Source organism: Polypterus senegalus, chromosome 5, assembly GCF_016835505.1.
Source record: "Polypterus senegalus isolate Bchr_013 chromosome 5, ASM1683550v1, whole genome shotgun sequence".
In the NCBI taxonomy this organism is placed as follows: Eukaryota; Metazoa; Chordata; class Cladistia; order Polypteriformes; family Polypteridae; genus Polypterus; species Polypterus senegalus.
Window position 1 is genome coordinate 183565270 of NC_053158.1, and position 17315 is coordinate 183582584.

The 17315-nt window shown below is 34.1% G+C and overlaps 1 protein-coding gene across 4 annotated transcripts in view; it reads right to left on the minus strand.

Annotated features, from left to right (window-relative positions):
• puf60b (poly-U binding splicing factor b) overlaps window positions 1-17315 on the minus strand; it is a 64951-nt gene that overhangs the window by 31250 nt on the left and 16386 nt on the right. For 2 of the 4 annotated variants that reach the window (XM_039753731.1, XM_039753730.1), the window contains 3 exons: window positions 7604-7693; window positions 6502-6552; window positions 4426-4587 (listed from right to left, as the gene is read on the minus strand). In XM_039753731.1, the coding sequence (XP_039609665.1) occupies window positions 4426-4587; window positions 6502-6552; window positions 7604-7693 (303 nt within the window). Of the gene's footprint in view, window positions 1-4425; window positions 4588-6155; window positions 6181-6501; window positions 6553-7603; window positions 7694-17315 lie in introns of those variants that run through there. The other 2 variants (XM_039753732.1, XM_039753733.1) reach the window with 2 other exon arrangements.

The window sequence follows — 17315 nt, forward strand, 5'->3', positions numbered from 1 at the left end:
AGGGATACATTTTTCTTGTACACTTGATTGCCTTACCAAATCAACCAAATTGCTGACAGTCTCCACCTGTGAGGGAAATGCGTGAATCACATGTTCTGAATACCTGTGGATATTTACCCCCTTCCCTGCTAAGATCCAAGGGCATCGTAGGAATTTTGCACAAAGCAAACCAATATGAAGAGAAAAGAGCATTCAAATCAAATCAGAGACAGAATTACACATGAGAACAGATCTGGAGAAAGGTGCAAGAACATCTCAAAGACACTGAACACGCCTTAGAGCTCTGTGCAGACTATAATAAGAGAGTGGAAGAAATATGGAACCACATTCACACTGTCTGGCTTGAAAACTGTACAGCCACTACCACATTTTAAAGTGAAGATGGTTTTACCTGGCTGATGTGCGGTGTTAAGATTTATGCCATACATACCAGTTAATTGTTCAGGACTGGATATGAAATCTGGTCAAGATTAATGGGAGGATGAATAATGTACAATACATTTCCCTGTCAGATAGAGTAAACGTGTGAGTAAGTTTGTCCTTCAACGGGACAATGATCCAAAGCAAACAGCCAGAGCAACAACTGCATGACTAAAATGAGGAAAACTGACCAAGTGAGTGGAAAAGTCCTGACCTTAAGCCTGTGAAAACTCTGTGGTGAAACCTAAAAACTGTCGTGCATCTAACCTGGCAATGCTTAAGCAATTGTGCTTAAGGAGGAATGGGCAAACCTTTTACTATCTGTAAAAGTAAGAGAGGAATTTAAAAAAGAGACTACTTGTTGCAACAGTTGTGAGAGGTGGTTCAAACAAGTACTTAATAAGGTGATAAATACTTGTAAAATGTTGGTATTTCAGCTTTTAGAATTCAATTTTTTAAAAAGATTTATAATTTTCTGTCTTTTTCTAGACAGCATAGTGAATTCATAGTGAAACTGATGATAATACCAGTTTATAAGTTACTTATGTAAAAGAAAGGGCTGAGCACTTATCTGACATACCAAATACATTAAAGATTCATAGTTATGCACTGCTCAATATATTTAATATACAGAAAATTTACTTAGAAAAGTATATTATAAACTTTTACATAATACTGTATGTACTACATTTTGTGCGAATTTTCCATTATGCAAGGGTACCAGCAGAGGTGGGTGATATAAGCAAAACTTCTCTCTCATGATATTTAAAATTATTTAAATTAAAATTTACTAAATTTTGGATGGTAATGGTATAGACCAAGATATAAAACTAAAAATGTCTAAAATGAAGAATTTATATCAAAATGATTACTGGGGTTTTTTCTTTAAACTTGAGATCAAACAAGATTTATTTTTTTATTATACTCGAACAATCATGTAACCATAACTGAACAAATCAAAGAATTACCAAATAAATACTGTTTTAGAATAAAAAGCCTTTCAGCAGTGCAAAAATTTCTTAAATATAAAGTCTGTAATGTGCCAACCTGCATGTAATGTTTTCAGACAACATGGAATACAAAGTGCATAGACAGCAATAAAGTGTGCCAACTGTTTGAGCACAGCAGAGTTGTCGGTATATAAAGTAAACAGCGAGTACCTAACTGACATGGGGAAAGGAAAACACAAGAGGTGCCATACTGTGGACGCAATAAGCTGGGTTCTGGATACTGCATGTAATGAACACAGTGCTATAGAGCACATTATATATCAAATTAATGCTGTATGTGGACTTTGTATTTCCAAGATGTATGAAAACTTTACAATGCGTAGACATTAGATGCAAAAGCAAGAAAAAAAGGTCAGCTTTTTTGCTTGTGTATGCATCTGCCATAAAACCGTGTGTGTGAGATTCAATACATGTGAGTGTACGTGACTCAGTACTAGCAGCAGCATTTCACTATAGCTGTACTCAAATTGCATTTTTTTTTTCTAAAAGCCTCCTCGTCTATGTTCAACTTCCACATTCCATCAGCCCTTACATATTCAAAAAGAAAACCCATTGTTCATTCTTGCCTCATGTATGTGGAAGCATTGCAAGTGAGCCAGCTCTGTCCTTTTTTATCTTTACGTACAACTCGCTCATCCACAACATGCCATCTTGCATGTTTTACTCATCCAATCCTCAAATTAATGCTTGTGGTGTACTTTCTATCGAAAGTGTACGAAAACTCAAGTGCAATTTGTAGGTGATTTTGTATATCTTTTTAGTTAAATGAAGCAAGAGGAGTGCACCGAGAACTTAAATATGCATAATTTCATTAAAAATAATGTAGCCATTGTTTCAAAACATACAAAATAAGAAATTAAAGCTTATAAAATGACCACTTTCTATTAAAAAACATGTTCAGTGTATTAACACTGGGTCAGCCCTAGATCAATATGGTGAATTTTTTTTTTTTAACTTAAAAAACAGGACTTTTTTTATTTTAATGAAGCAACGCTCAAATATACCGCTAAACTGTCTACATCAATTTGAAGCCTTTAGTACTAGGAGTTCAAATCCATTCAATTTTATAATATGTGATCCTAGGGGGAAAAAAAAAAACAAACTTTTCACTATAAAGAATATCCTTTGCTGAAAGAATATGTGTAAATGTTATGCCACCATAAATGTTATTTAGAACACCAAGAAACTTACTGTAACTTTACTCAAATTTCTCTCTGTGGAAGAAATTTAATAATTTTCTTTCTATGAAAAAAAGGTTAACAAAACGTACCATGGAAGAATTTGATTGCTCCTCTTCTTCACTGAACTTCATGCAGACTAAATTACTCTATTTCAATAAGCTATTTTTTTTTTTTTAGATTATAAATACATAGCAAAAGATTCTGCGCTTTGTAATTGACAGCTATTTCTTTCTAGGAAGAATGTCTTTCTTTTTAGACTTCCACATTTACTCTGCTTCAACAATCATCACATTGCTAGCAGACACTAGTGAGGAGTTTGCTTCACCATGAGTTCGGCAACTTTGTCAAAGTAAGCAAAATTCATTAAGTCAATGGGGAAGAAGGGACTGTGCTAGTTTTGAGTGGATTATAATGGTGCAATGGTCTTTTAAGTGCCCTGGTGGGCTATGGAGAAACCTTCTAAATAGGCTTGTGATCTGAGCTGAGAGGCAACAGTGCTAACCACTGCCTAATACAACAAAAGATGAAGACGGAACAAATACCACAAACAAATACAACCAATGAAAACAAACTAGCAACAAGTAAATAAAATATAAGGCAGCACTGGACTGGTTCATTCCATTGTCCGAAGTCGCAGCTCTGGGTGCAACTGAAACATTTTTTTTGTTTCTTATGTATCTATGCAAATGCTTCACACATTTTTCTGCCATTGCGAAGAAAACACCACCTTGTAAATAATAAATCTCTTATTTCTTCACTGGGTCTCCTATGTTTTCTAAAAAGAGAAGGCCTCTTATAAGGCTTGTTTTGAGATTCTAGCTTGGAACATTGCTAATAATGTATGAAAATTAGCATGCAGTGCTGTGCTGCCATTCACTGGAATCAGTGTTCTACATCTGGTGGCCGTCCTCATTATGGCCAGCTAATGTACTTCTGAAATGAAAAATACTGCATTTTTTAATGCATATGTGAAGATCCAGCTAGAGTACTGACTGGGTCATGAAATCACCCATGTGTGAAGATCAGCAACTATCTTACTGTAAGCATGTGTGACAGTTTTGTGAAAGGCTGCAACAGGAGGTCACAGTAGTTTTGGAAAGCATCATAGGGGGCTGAGAATAAAAAATGTTTGCCTAAATCTGCCACGCGGTGAATTTACAGGAAACATTCAACAAGAGATGTCATCGGCAGGCACAGTATATTTGCTGCAAAAAACACTTGGCAATATTCAATACCAGTGGACACCAACAGATCAGCTCCAGGAACAGCTGCCCCAGTACACTCCTTAACACTCTCTCAGTCATTCTTTATAATTGCAACTATACTTTGTAGCTCTATTAGCATCCTACTATTTAGGGTTATCTCATCAGATGAAACTTTTTGCCTCTTGTTTTTACAAAGACCACTTTTCTGTAATTATTTACATTTTATTCCATTGTACCTTCAAAATTGCTTACTTTTCCTTGTGAACAGCTTGTAACTTGGTTTATGCAGGGTATTCCAACTGTAGGCCAGAAACGAAAACCTAACAGGCCACAAAACAGCAGCATTTATATAAGCACAATGAATTCAACACCTGTTACTGATATGTTCCACTACTCACACTTAGCAGCAACTACAGCACCAAAATTAAAAATGAAAATTGAATTACTTAATGGAAATCTTAATTCAAAAAGAATTGCAAATTGTACGGGTAAGGAATAAACATAGTCCTTGTACATACAGCTTTTAATGTATACCAGAATACTGTGACCAAAGAAGTTTTCCAACTTTAACTTTACTGTAGTCAAAACTAAATAAAAAGTCAATCTTACCTTGTGCTTCATTGTAACAGAATCCCAAGACATGTCGATACTTTTGATGGGCCCGAAAGGAGCAAATGCTTGCCGAATGGTATCCTCTCCCAGCTCATAGTAAATTGAGCCTACATAGACCCGACACATAATGGCCAGCGCGCGCTGCCGCTGAGCTGCCATCTGTAACAAGGAAATCGCATACTGATGTTTACAAGGTAAATGTAAATTTACATCTTTCAATATCAATATATAAACAACATCACTATTTTATACTCTCCTTATTCTCTACTAAAGACAGAAGCTAACTGAAATATAGTGTAGCTTTTTTCTAGATACATTGCGGGCTTTGTTAAGTTATAATCTTCAGGTTTAGAACAAACCTGCATGGTCTACAAATGTCATAGTGAGAAGAAATTGAAGTCACAGTAATAAGTGAGGAGATTCACTAAAGAAATAATATAGCTTCACTTACTTAGTCATAACAACTGTGACTTAAGCATACATATGCACAATATAAATTATAAACGCAGTGTCTTAATTGTGTGTAAACATGCATTTGTAGAATCAAAAATAACATTCCTTCCCTAGTTGCAGGGTTGGGGTTTAATGCAGAACCAAGTCAAGAATAGAAAAACCTAAACTAGGAAATGTGTATTAACTGCAGTAAGCACATAAAATCAGGTTAATACTGACATGATAATAACCTGCAGCAGCTCAGTCTGCTCAGATACTGTGAGAAAAACAAGTCTTTAAATTGACAAAATGGAGAAATTATACACTTACTTATTACACAATTTCTTCCCCTCTGAATCTAAAAACATCTGTCTTAAAATGCCTTCAGTCCTTTTAAGACTAAATACAGATGTCTCAAAAGCTGGTCTGCACAGAAAATAAAAATAGAATACCCCAAATACCTAAGCATCTGTTTCCTTCTATGTAAAGTAAAAATTGGGGGGTTTCTTGTATTTCTAAGCTGTTATCCCAATGTAATTTTGCTTCATATTTACAGCTGTAAAAGCTAATACAAAAAATAAATAAACCTTAGCACTTCACTGCCTACCAGATCACAGTTAATTAACAGGTCAGGGAAAAAAAATTCTGATTGCTGATTTGAGGTTAAAGTGACTGCTCATCCTCTAACAACCTTGCGAAGAGCGGCCAATTTGTGAACACGGCACACCATTTACATATTTATAAAGTAGACATGGCAATCCCTGCTTTTTAAATGAGTTTATCCAACCCCACACATAAAAATAAACACCACAATTCACTTTAGAATTCTTAAAAGAAGCTTAATGTTTGCATTAAACATCTATTGATCAAACATTAAGCAAAGTACAAGTAAATTGATTTGACTCCTATAAATGGCAACTATAATCATGAAGTGTTTAACAGTTTACCCCTTTACTTTAACAGACAGCTTTCAACATTAGTAGAAATTAATTAAAATTAATCCACTATCTAAAAAAATTCAGTAATAAAATTAACCCAATATCTAAAAGATTCAAAATACCTCTCATCAGAGCGAAAGTCTGTCATCTTTGTATATGCATTAAATGCAAAACTTTAGCTTGAACTTTAAATACAATGTAACGCTACTATACGTTAAAATGCTGAAAATACACTTAAAAATGACATTGATTTTTATTTTTTTATGCTTTCATAGTTTGTTAAATCATTTAAAAAATAAACAGCTCATATAAGCTGCCAAAAAAATAGAAGACAAAAATATTTTACTTTAAATTTACCATAGAATTTTATTCTGAAACTACAGGCCAAGTGACAGCCTACACGGGCACACACCTCTGTAGTGGTATAAGGGGGAAAAAGTTAAACTCTGAATATTTAAAATTTAATGATTTTCTTCATTCTGTATGCCATTACCATAAGATATCTTTAATCCACGTCTACTTTTAAAATATGTTTGCTTTCCCTCTACAAATTCTGGAAAGGAGGGTACAACTGGCCCATTAGTTAGATAGATATTAAAACAAAACAAAAAAATTTCAAAACAAAATAGGAAAAAATAAAGAGAGGGTAACAGTCCCTTTAACAGGAGTGCGCACAGAAAAAAAGTTTAATATTGCTATTGACCGATTGTAAAGGTGAGAGAGGATCTCCAAAGCCCATTGTCACTGCTGCCATCTGAAAGACAGTAAAGATAGAATTCAGTCTGCAGGAGCTGAAAAGGAGGTTAGATTGTTTTTCTTCTTTAAGTATTTCTTAGTAGACATCAGGCAGAGACACAGACAGAATGCCCACCTTTGCATTTAACCCAAACCCCACCCATCTTCTTTCTCTTGGTACTTAATTAGCCCCCACCCCACCTTCCCACAAAACCATTCCCCAGTATCTTGCAAACCTTCACTGACGTTTTAAGCAAGCAACACAAAAAATTAACAATTAGCGCATCCATAAGCAATGCACAACAATTCAGAAAAACTTGTAATTCTTGTCCAGGTGGAAATAATAATCAGACCGTGTTTACTGTAATTTAACAATCTGTATATTCCAGTAAACAATCAGAAAAGCAAACCTACAATATGTCACAACCAAGGATATTTCCTCTGGAAAAAGGCATTAAAATCTGTTCTTGAGAAAATCCAAACTGCTTTAACCTGTGAATTAATTTTTGTTAAAATTCATTCTTTTGAAATATATCTGTAATTTTATGGCCTAAAAAGGCAATAAGACAACTTTTCTAGCATACAGGTAAAGCCTGTTGCTTATATTTTATAGTTGCACTGTGAGATTATTTAGATTTAACTCAAGATGACTGAAATATCCAATTTAAAATTACAGTCACTCTCTTAGTATACTTAAAATATTTCCTAGGCATACTCAAAAAATCCTGGATAGAATAAGTACATAAATGGAGTAAATAATTTTACTAATACGTCAGAAACCTGCTTTAATGGTATATCACCAGATAATCGATTTCTAAACAAATGTTACTATGATTTTGAGTATGACAATTTACCTAATCTGTAAAAGACCACAAAGAGGTAAAATCTGGGAGTGGCAGCAGGCTTTACATTTAGCTAACCAAGGTGTTTAACACATCTTTCAAATAAACAAAAATTACAGGATTTTTTTTTTTTTTAAGTTTATTGGCCATGATATGACAATGGAAAAATTACACAATACAGTATATTAGATTTGTTGTGATGCTTTCCCAGATAGTGTTATTTCTCACCTGAAGGTTAGTCAGTTGTTGTTGCTGATGAGCGATGGTCTGTTTCACCAACACACTCTTAATACTCTGCTCCATTGCATACTTCTTTGCCTGAACAGAGAAGAAATATGCTCATTCCCAAAAAACACTGACAAAGAAATAACTGACATTTGTTTTCAATTCAATAATTTCCTTATTATAATATGCCTATTAATGTTAAAGTACTGCAGACTGCACTAAAATTTGTCACACAAGATATGTAATTATGTGTCATTGTACATAAAGCATAAAAGATCTAAAGAAATGCAAAGAACATTTTAACTACAGGACAGTACTGAATAAAGGCAAGTAAAAATTAAACCAGTAGCCGAGAAGATGGTGAGACATACTGTATATGTTATCTGTTGATAAACTATCATCACTGAGAAAAAAAGAAGATTTATAATTAGATTTAATGTCAAACAGTTTAAGTCTAACATATTACATCATTATTAGAAATAACTTAAAAGTGATTAATGTATATAGAGTGGGGGTTGGAGGGGGAGTATTTAGTCAGCCACCAATTGTGCAAGTTCTCCCACTTAAAAAGACGAGAGAAGCCTGTAAATTTCATCATAGGTATACCTCAACTATGAGACACAAAACGAGAAAAAAAAATCAAGAAAATCACATTGTCTGATTTTTAAAAAATTTATTTGCAAATTATGGTGGAAAATAAGTATTTAGTCACCTACAAACAAGCAAGATTTCTGGCTCTCACAGACCTGTAACTTCTTCTGTAATAGGCTCCTCTGTCCTCCACTCACCTGTATTAATGGCACCTGTTTGAACTTGTTATCAATATAAAAGACACCTGTCCACAACCTGAAACAGTCACACTCCAAACTCCACTATGGCCAAGACCAAAGAGCTGTCAAAGGACACAAGAAACAAAATTGTAAACCTGCACCAGGCTGGGAAGACTGAATCTGCAATAGGTAAGCAGTTTGGTGTGAAGAAATCAACTGTGGGAGCAATTATTAGAAAATGGAAGACATACAAGACCACTGATAATCTCCCTCGATCTGGGGCTCCACGCAAGATCTCACCCCGTGGGGTCAAAATGATCACAAGAACGGTGAGCAAAAATCCCAGAACCACACGGGGGGACCTAGTGAATGACCTGCAGAGAGCTGGGCCCAAAGTAACAAAGGCTACCATCAGTAACACACTACGCCGCCAGGGACTCAAATCCTGCAGTGCCAGACGTGTCCCCCTGCTTAAGCCAGTACATGTGCAGGCCCGCCTGAAGTTTGCTAGAGAGCATTTGGATGATCCAGAAGAGGATTGGGAGAATGTCAAATAGCCAGATGAAACCAAAATAGAACTTTTTGGTAAAAACTCTACTCATCATGTTTGGAGGAGAAAGAATGCTTGGTTGCATCCAAAGAACACCATACCTACTGTAAAGCATGGAGGGTTGAAACATCATGCTTTGGGGCTGTTTTTCTGCAAAGAGACCAGGATGACTGATCCGTGTAAATGAATGAATGAATGGGGCCATGTATCGTCACATTTTGAGTGAAAACCTCCTTCCATCAGCAAGGGCATTGAAGATGAAACGTGGCTGGGTCTTTCAGCATGACAACGATCCCAAACACACCGCCCGGGTAACGAAGGAGTGGCTTCGTAAAAAGCATTTCAAGGTCCTGGAGTGGCCTAGCCAGTCTCCAGATCTCAACCCCACAGAAAATCTTTGGAGGGAGTTGAAAGTCCATGTTGCCCAGTGACAGCCCCAAAACATCACTGCTCTAGAGGAGATCTGCATGGAGGAATGGGCCAAAATACCAGCAACAGTGTGTGAAAACCTTGTGAACACTTACAGAAAACGTTTGACCTCTGTCATTGCCAACAAAGGGTATATAACAAAGTATTGAGATGAACTTTTGTTATTGACCAAATACTTTTTTTCCCACCATAATTTGCAAATAAATTCTTCAAAAATCAGACAATGTGATTTTCTGGATTTTTTTTTTCTCATTTTGTCTCTCATAGTTGAGGTATACCTATGATAAAAATTACAGGCCTCTCTCATCTTTAAGTGGGAGAACTAAATACTTTTTTTGCCCCATTGTATGTTATATGGTGTTTAATAAAGAACCCCTTCTTTTTACCCTAGCATATTATCCATAGAATTTAGCTCTTCATATTTATTTCCGGTATCTGGCTTGGCCACTTTTGTAATTCTGATTCTGTCATTTTATTTTATGCAGTACAACAAGATTAAAAATATGTAACTAACTGACTAACAGTTTATAGCTGACTTTTAGACAACTTTAAATCTGAACTAATTTTATACTATTTTTAACTATTACGAACAAGGATCACTCAGAAAACTACTGAGAGAAGCCATTTTGATCAGCATTTCTCAAGTGCAAATGGCAATACCTACAAGGTAATATTATGAACTGTTCTACCACCAGATATCAAAGTATTTTGCAGACTGAACTGACAAAATAATAAACTACAGACTTGAAATTCCATCATAACAGACTGAGATGAAGGTTTTTGCACATAAAGGTTCTATAGAGGGCACTAAAGAAATCATTTAATGGGGGAGGGGCTAAGGGCACAAAAAATTTCACCTTCATAAAGTAAATAATAGAACTTACCAGACTTGAGAAAATTATATTTTTTCACCCTAAAAAAGTGAAATGTCTTACAAGATGATGTAGAAAACGCTATATGAGGATACTCTGGCGGGTTCTTTCTGCATGTATCATTATGATTTTTCTGACCTTAAAACAGTGAGAACAGCAGAAGAATTGCACACATCAACTTAAACTAGAAACAAAGCCATGCATAAAGGGAGCAATTTTTGCAGAAGCAACAATTACTAGATTATGCTTTATTATTAAAGGTTCATTTAAACCCTACAGTTCTCAAAATTTCAGATTAAATGGTAAATCAAGTACAAAAAAATCAGGGGGTGCTGTGCTAAACTTTATTAGCTTAGTTTCCTTAGACTGAGACAATACTTTAAAGCTGAGGTCAATCACAAAACAGCTAAAGTTATGGACTGTCTCTCTTTCAAGTGTCTATCTTTATGATTCCTCTATCTCAAGCATGGATTCTGTTTGTGTTTGCAGAATTATTTCAATTCAGTTAGCACATAATATCAACCAATAAGTTAGCAGAATAGTTTATCTTACCTGGAATAGCTCGCTCATACAGGTAATATTACAGCCTACTTACTGTTAAAAGATTTTTTTTTTTTAACTTTCAATTCAGACTTTCCAGTTAGACACCACACCAAAGTCAAATCTAGTTGTAAACAGGCCAAGAGCAGAGATTTCAACATGTATAATCACAAGGGTGCACTAGAAGATTTAAGTGGCTACAAATAAAAGGTGCTTCTAAAAGTGTCTGTCATTTTCATGTATATTCTGCCTTAATACATGTACTCTTGAATATATTTATATATTTAGTGCACACTAAGCTATTTCACATGACTACCTACTTACAATGATTATGCTTTTTGGCAATAAAATTGTAACCACAGATTTCATGTCAAAGCACAGAATTTCCTACTTAAACAAATATATGCTTTTCTCTCAAACTGACATTTTATGCCATTGTGACTTCAACTAGAGAATGCCAAGTAGTACATTTTTAAGGCTGTATGAGAAACATTTGTTGTGGGCTTTAATAACAAAAAACACAGTACTGCAAGAAAATGGAAATGCATAAGAGTGTTGCTATGTTTTACCATTGCTATAATCTAGTATATTTAGTTTGATAATTAAATATGAAATACATAAAACTCTGTATTCAGTAGAAGACAAGGAATGTTGATCATACACAATCTTCGGAAAAATACAAGAATATAAATGACAAGCTGGTTAAGTCTGAATATATTAAACTAATCAGAATGGCAGATCATATAGAATCAGCCAAATAAACAGAAATGGGTTTTGAAAGTGCTCAGAATTATGCAAACCTGTTTTAAATCAGATGCAAGTTAATTCTAGGCATTAAAAACATGAGTTGGAACAGGTTACACCTGAACAGAAAATGGGTGTTCTGAAGGACTAAGAGGATGCAGTGGACAGTGTACAGTACTAACACGCACTGTGTGAAGTACGAATACAGGAAGGCTTTCTATGTTATATAATGCTGTTCTGGTATCCAAATCACAAAAAAAAAAAAAAAAGACAATGCTAGAGAAAGTCTGCAGAAGCGTGACTAGGCAGATTCTAAAACTACCTGCTAAGAAGAAAGACTTCAAGGAGATGAACATTTTCAGTTAAAGCAAACATTGATAAAGAGGCAATATAATTCAAATGATTAAAATTATGACAGGATTTAGTATAATGGATTCTAGCTTCTAATTTAAAATGAGTTCTTCAATAAAAGCACAGGCCACAAATTAAAAACTTAGGGGTAGATTTCACAATAGTTCTTCTTAACCCAGAGTTTTGGTGGCAACTCAAGCCTCTTCCTTAGGCAAGATAACACATACATCTGGCCTAAAGAAGGAGTCTGAGTTGCCTCGAAAGCTTGCATATTGCAATCTTTTTAGTTAGCCAATAAAAGGTGTCATTTTGCTTGACTTCTCATTACATCCATAATGGATAATACAGCACAACACCCTAGTACTTCTTAACCCAGAGAAATAGTTATAAAGAATAAGTTACCTAATAATTTGGTAGATAGTAGCACACTTGGAAGCTTTAAAACTCAACCTGATGTTATTTTGGAGAAATAAGGCAAACAGAACTCATGAGCTTAGCTGGGCTGAATGACCTGTTACCATCATAATTGTTCTAATGAAATGAACTTTTGAAGCCTTACCTGCAAACAAACTAGGAAGACTGTATCCATATTATAAAAATAGACATAGCTGCACTATAGCATAACTGATTAAACAAAACTTAGTTGATTTAAATTAAAATCTGCAATTCTAAAGCTCCTAATAGTAAAATAATGCCTTTAACATTAATACAATATGTACCATACTAGCAATATGTTACCATTAAACAGGATGTTTTTAAATTGTTTAAAAGGGGGTTTCCTTTAGTCCCTTTATTAACAAGATGCTGAAGGTTCTTGATTTATGTTTACAGGATCTACCTTCACTACCATATCAGTGTATCAGATCTGTATATCTATCTTGAAGAATGTCTTGTTCTCTGTTGTCTGTCAGTACTGAACATGCCCTCTGCAGACATTTTACCTCGGTCCCCTCAATCCTTCTTTCGCCTCAAGATATGTTTAAAACAATGTATATGTCATACTTTAATTAGAATTAAACTCAATGTACTCAGAAAACATTTCCACGCTGTTGAACTGTATGTTTTAAAGCAGTTCTCAATTACTATTAATTTTAATTCTCAAAGTTCTATATACAATACTACTTTTCTTAAAATCCTTCCATATTTGGTTAATTCTCTCAGCTTTTCAATTTTTCACCATTAATAGATTTCTATTGGTCAGTTATTTCATTATGTACATTTACCTGTAAAAAAATAATTGCTTTACTCCCTAACAATAGACATATAATGCATCCAAGTCCAGAATCCAGTTTGCCGATATATAAATATATCCACGTCTAAAAAAGATGATTTTCTTCTCTTTGTGACATCAGTATACTTTATCAGCTTGTATCTATTGTCCTTCATGACTCTGAATGTCTTTTGGATTATCACACCTCATCTCTGCTAAGATACTAAATGTTTCATAAAGAAGCATCTGCATTTTGCTTTCTCTTCCATGCTGCACTTTTTAATGTAGGACCTTAATAGAAAATACATTTTTTTATAAATTTGACAAGACTACTTCAGATTGTTGTTCACCTTGCATAAAGCACTTCTGATGACATCTGACAAAATTTTAAAAATTTTAAGATTGTAAAAGCTCTTTATAAAGTTTGCCCTTATAAACATATTGTGTGCACATTTTCCCATAGGATCTCTCTCAACAAGTACACTAATTGTCGTAATTAACATGATCTAACCACCTATCTTAAAGATAGCAAGAAATATGACAAACAGGAGGAGATCATTCAGTCCATCAAACTAATTTTTTTAGCTAATAGCTAGGCTGTCCCGATATCTTACTCTGATAACTGTTAAACGATTGTCAATGATTCTGCTTCAGTTCTGATAATCAGGCATTCACAAAATAATTTTATTCTCATGATGGAATTTTGTAAATGTGTCCCATTAAAAAAATACACTTATCTAAGGAAGAAAATAGTTGTCTTTCCTGTTAATTGATAAGGCTTGCTGCACAGCAAATTTAACACAAAGAAGTACTTGTGCCCAGGCTGCTGGGCTAGAATACCACATCGATTAATCTGCACTGGAAATCTTTACAGCACCCTTTTGCGATCATAAATTGTCCACATCCATCTGCATGGTCTCTTTACATACCTTTCAAATCACTGTAAGATTTTCTTTCAAAAATGTTCATGCTTTCTTTAAAACCAGATACTTTATTTCAAGTGTCAAGTCATGTGGCTTTATTGTCATACCAGCCATATGAAGTACTGCAGAATTACAGTGGTATGAAATAACATTTCTCAAGACTGCTATGCAGCACGTACATAAACACAGGACAAGCGAAAGACAGGTAAAGAACTATAATATAAATATATAAATAAATGGATAAATAATAGGCAAGTGAATAGATAGTAATTAATTTCAAATAGATAGTAAAAAATAAACTACTACTAATAATAAAAAACAGTAGTAACAAGCATAACAAATATACAGCATACAAATAAGCTACTAAGAGCAAATCTGAGGGCAGGAGTCAACAAAGCGTTCAATGTACAGAATCTAGTCAGCCAAGAGGTAGAAGTTGTTGCAGAACCTGGAAGAACTGATTCAGATACTACAATGGCTTCTATCAGATGAAAGTGGGATAAAGAGACTATGGGAGGGGTAGGAGCAGTCCTTCATAATGCTATAAGTGTAGGGTACACAGTTATGATCCTGGAGGTTCATAGTGGCTGCATATTTTTACTTAACCAGTTTCTTAATTATAACCAGTTTATTTACTAATAACTAAAACTAAGCAAAAAAATGCTTTAACTTGCTTGCTCGTTACACTACAGAATCCTTAATGGCCTATTTTAATTTTAAATTGCTGCATTCAAGTTTTAATTGTTGCCAGTTTTCTTAACCAATCATCAGTTATTGAGTTACAAATGGCAAATTGAGTGCTATGAGTAGTGAGAAAAGCAATATATACATCTAAAGAATTATTAGTAGTATTATTTAAAGAACCATCAGCTCTCCCAGTTAATGTTTAAACCTGCTGTATTGTACATGCATCATAAAGTATCTGTGGTAATAAAATGTTTTAAAATATGAGAGAGAAGGAGGGACCACAAAACAAATGGACAAAGCTCTCAGAAGACAAAAAAAATATAAATGTCTTGGGAGAATGAAACCACTAACAAGCCACACAATTAAAATTCCAAGTTTCATCATATGTTAGCTACAAAACTGAGTGGAACAAAAACCTGCAGAAAGTGGAGTAATTAACTGAGAAAACGGAATTGGAGGAGTCGCACTGTGCAATTAGGCAAACAGCAAGAAAAAATACCTTAATGAATTTAGACCTTTTTATATTGTTCTTAAAATAAAATGGGCACTGCTTATTTGACTTTGGACAGTGAGCAAGCTTGTGTTAGGTTCAGCAGCTTACATTTTCACATAGAAAATGTTGAGTTTGAAACTGCTGCTTAACTTAGCCTAACAGCAAAATGTATGCATTTTCATTGTAAACTTGTTAAGAACCCAGCCACAGGGGAAGCGCATCCGGTGTAAAATTTTGCCAAGTCAATATGTGGACAACGTAGATGATCCGCTGTGGCAACCCCTAACGGTAGCAGCCGAAAGAAGAAGACAACGACTTGCAAATTTGTTAAGCATATTAGCCTTGTATTTTCTTAATAAATATCTTAGAAGCATTTGACAGATTTGCAATGTTTTTTAAAGGTTTGCTCTATGTTTTGTTTGTTTGAGTGTGTCATACAGTGTATGACTTAATAAGAAACAAGTACTGCATAATTCAAATGGTAATCCATATTTATAATTATACCTCAAAAATTAGGAATGTCTAGCTGGAATGATGTATGGGAAAAAAAAACTTTGCATAAACATAGTAAATGTATATTTTAACAGCAAAAAAGCTGCAGTACAATTAGGGATTAAAAATGATTAAATCCTATAAGTGCATGCATATTTGCATTTAAGCAGTGTTTAGCAGCCAGTATCAATTAATTGAATCAATATGTCGGAATATACATCTTTTTTTGTTAGGGAACTAGTGACAACTACTTCTTTAAATTAAACTTTGATTCAGATAAGTACATTACAAAAGAAATTAAAAAATATGACAGCTAGTAATTATGAGAAGCATTTTATGCCATATGTATTATGGATTAACATTTTCTGTACACTTTATTTGTTAACAAATAGAATTTTTCTTTAGCATTTTAATGGAAAATGGGCAATAAGTCTACAGCATTTCATTTTATTAATGAAAAAGAACAGGTAACACCTGTTGTCTTCTTAATTATAAAAACACAAAAGTTAACACCTTAATATAGAACATAATGCTTCTCCACATCTGGTTATGCAAGAGATTAGTGTAGAAAGCTTTTTAAAAGCTAAAGAAAAAATAAAATAAAAAATTATAATCAGAATCCGCTAACTCAGTCACATGAAATGGATGACTGGCATCTCCAATTTCAGTCAAGTGTGTTAGAAAATGTGATAAGCACAGGAGAGGATGAGAGAGAGAGGGGAAAAAAATTCCATAAACTTCTAGTCCAACACATGCAGGAACTGGCCAATTTCACCAGTGCAAACAGGCGACTAGGTATGCTAAACATATTTCATGTATTAGTCTCTTAGCAATAATCTTTTCAAACATCTTGGTGATACAGCTAATTGAAGAAAAAGTTTCTGCAAGAGATTTTTCTTCTGCAATATTACTTTTATTATTGGAGAAATATATTTCAGTGACTAAAACTAGGAAATTTCCACTGTGAAATTAAATCACAATCTTATGAAGTGCTGTTAAATCAGATGAAGTATGATATGCTAAAAAAAAGAGAATAGTGAGCTGTGTTCCAAACCATTCTACAACATTAAATAAAAGCAGTAATTTTAATTAATATATTCAACAAAATCTCCCTGTTATTAAAGAAGTGGCCCCTTGCTAATATTGTAAGGAAAAGAAGCTGTAATTTGAAATTTCCAAGTGAATCATCCTAGGTGTTTACCAAGTCCACAGCAGCCAGTAATATCAAAGTTTTTAATCAGGTCTCCCTTTTCTGTAATATTTCCTATTATATTTATATTATTTAGGTTTCTCCAACAGTTGTTAGCCACAGTTGGAATGCAAGCATTATTAACTTCAGTTTGCTCAGTTTTGATATTAATTACAATAACTGCAATTATGCTCATGACATATTTCACCACTTAAAAGTAGTTATATATAAAGACATACAACCGCATGAGTTGGTACTTGCTTTAGCACTTTAAGATATATTTATATTTTAGTAATGTACAGAGGCTTTAGGTTTATAACATAAGAGGAAACATGACAAAATGAACAGCCATTAAATGTGTTGGGTAGAAATCTAGGATCCATTATAAAATGAACACATTTAATTAACAGGACTTCAGTACCTCATCTATGACCTATATTAACAGAAGACTTTTATAAACACTGC